Source organism: Austrofundulus limnaeus, unplaced genomic scaffold (genome assembly GCF_001266775.1).
Source record: "Austrofundulus limnaeus strain Quisiro unplaced genomic scaffold, Austrofundulus_limnaeus-1.0 Scaffold2272, whole genome shotgun sequence".
In the NCBI taxonomy this organism is placed as follows: domain Eukaryota; kingdom Metazoa; phylum Chordata; class Actinopteri; order Cyprinodontiformes; family Rivulidae; genus Austrofundulus; species Austrofundulus limnaeus.
In genome coordinates, this window is record NW_013954674.1 from 24,179 (window position 1) to 25,087 (window position 909).

Below are 909 nucleotides of genomic sequence, written 5' to 3' on the forward strand. Positions count from 1 at the left end.
ATGCACTATTTTCGCCGGTCGCTTGGCTGGAGGAGAGCGAGCGACGTCGCCTCCCATGTGTCGAGCCCTTAACAAGACAAATAATCTTACACATTGTGAAAACAAGATGATTATTCTTACACAATCAGTTCTTGTTTAGTAAATCAGTCTGAAAACAAGATCAAAAAGACTTTTTGGCTGATATAAGATTTTAAAACTTGGTTAGATGGATATTAGGAGACTCTTCCTCACCAAACACAAACCTTAACTCTGTGTTGAAGATAGCAAAAACAAACTTGCTGGACATGAAGCCCCGGTCCACATTTCTGAGCTTTAGGTTGTCCAGAGGAATCATGTACTTCTTCTGCTTCTCCTGAAAAACACAGAGGGTGCCGAGATTAGTGCATGCTGAGGAAATACAGGATCTGCCTGCAGCAGGGCAACATTACTGCTGATAGCAAAACTGAGACAGCTTTACTACAGAGCTAAAATAAAATGTTGTCTGCTAGTACATGTTGTTGTTTTCAGCCTGGAGGAAAGTGAAGCTCAAGAGACTTGAAGTGCAGTGGGTAAAGTGTCAGAAGGTGACAGGCGAGCAGGATACCACCACTGGACTCGTGGAGGGTCTGTATGCCGCGGTGTGAAGGCCAAACTTAAGACTATTACGCAATCAGTGGTTGCTACATCCTTGTAGCAGGAGGCTAAGTCTATTCCTAATCAGCTATTAAAGACAGGCTGGCCCCGCTAACGGGGAGGCCAGCGCTGGCAAATTAGGAGACTATTCATTTGAGTTAGCATCAGAAATGCTAGTGACTAGCATTGAAAAGGCTAGCAACTAGCAGGAATAAGCTGGTGTTAGCATTGGAGAGGCTAGAGACTAGCATGGATAAACTGGTGTTAGCATTAGAGAGGCTAGAGACTAGCATGGAT

General features: G+C 44.3%; 1 protein-coding gene across 1 annotated transcript in view; it reads right to left on the reverse strand.

The window, feature by feature from the left end:
- Positions 1-352, reverse strand: part of LOC106537365 (dynamin-3) — a gene marked incomplete at both ends in the record, with an annotated part of 6,172 nt that extends 5,820 nt beyond the window's left edge. The window contains 1 exon segment of the mRNA XM_014034743.1: positions 243-352. Within this exon segment, the coding sequence (XP_013890197.1) occupies positions 243-352 (110 nt within the window).
- Positions 353-909: the final 557 nt, after the last annotated feature.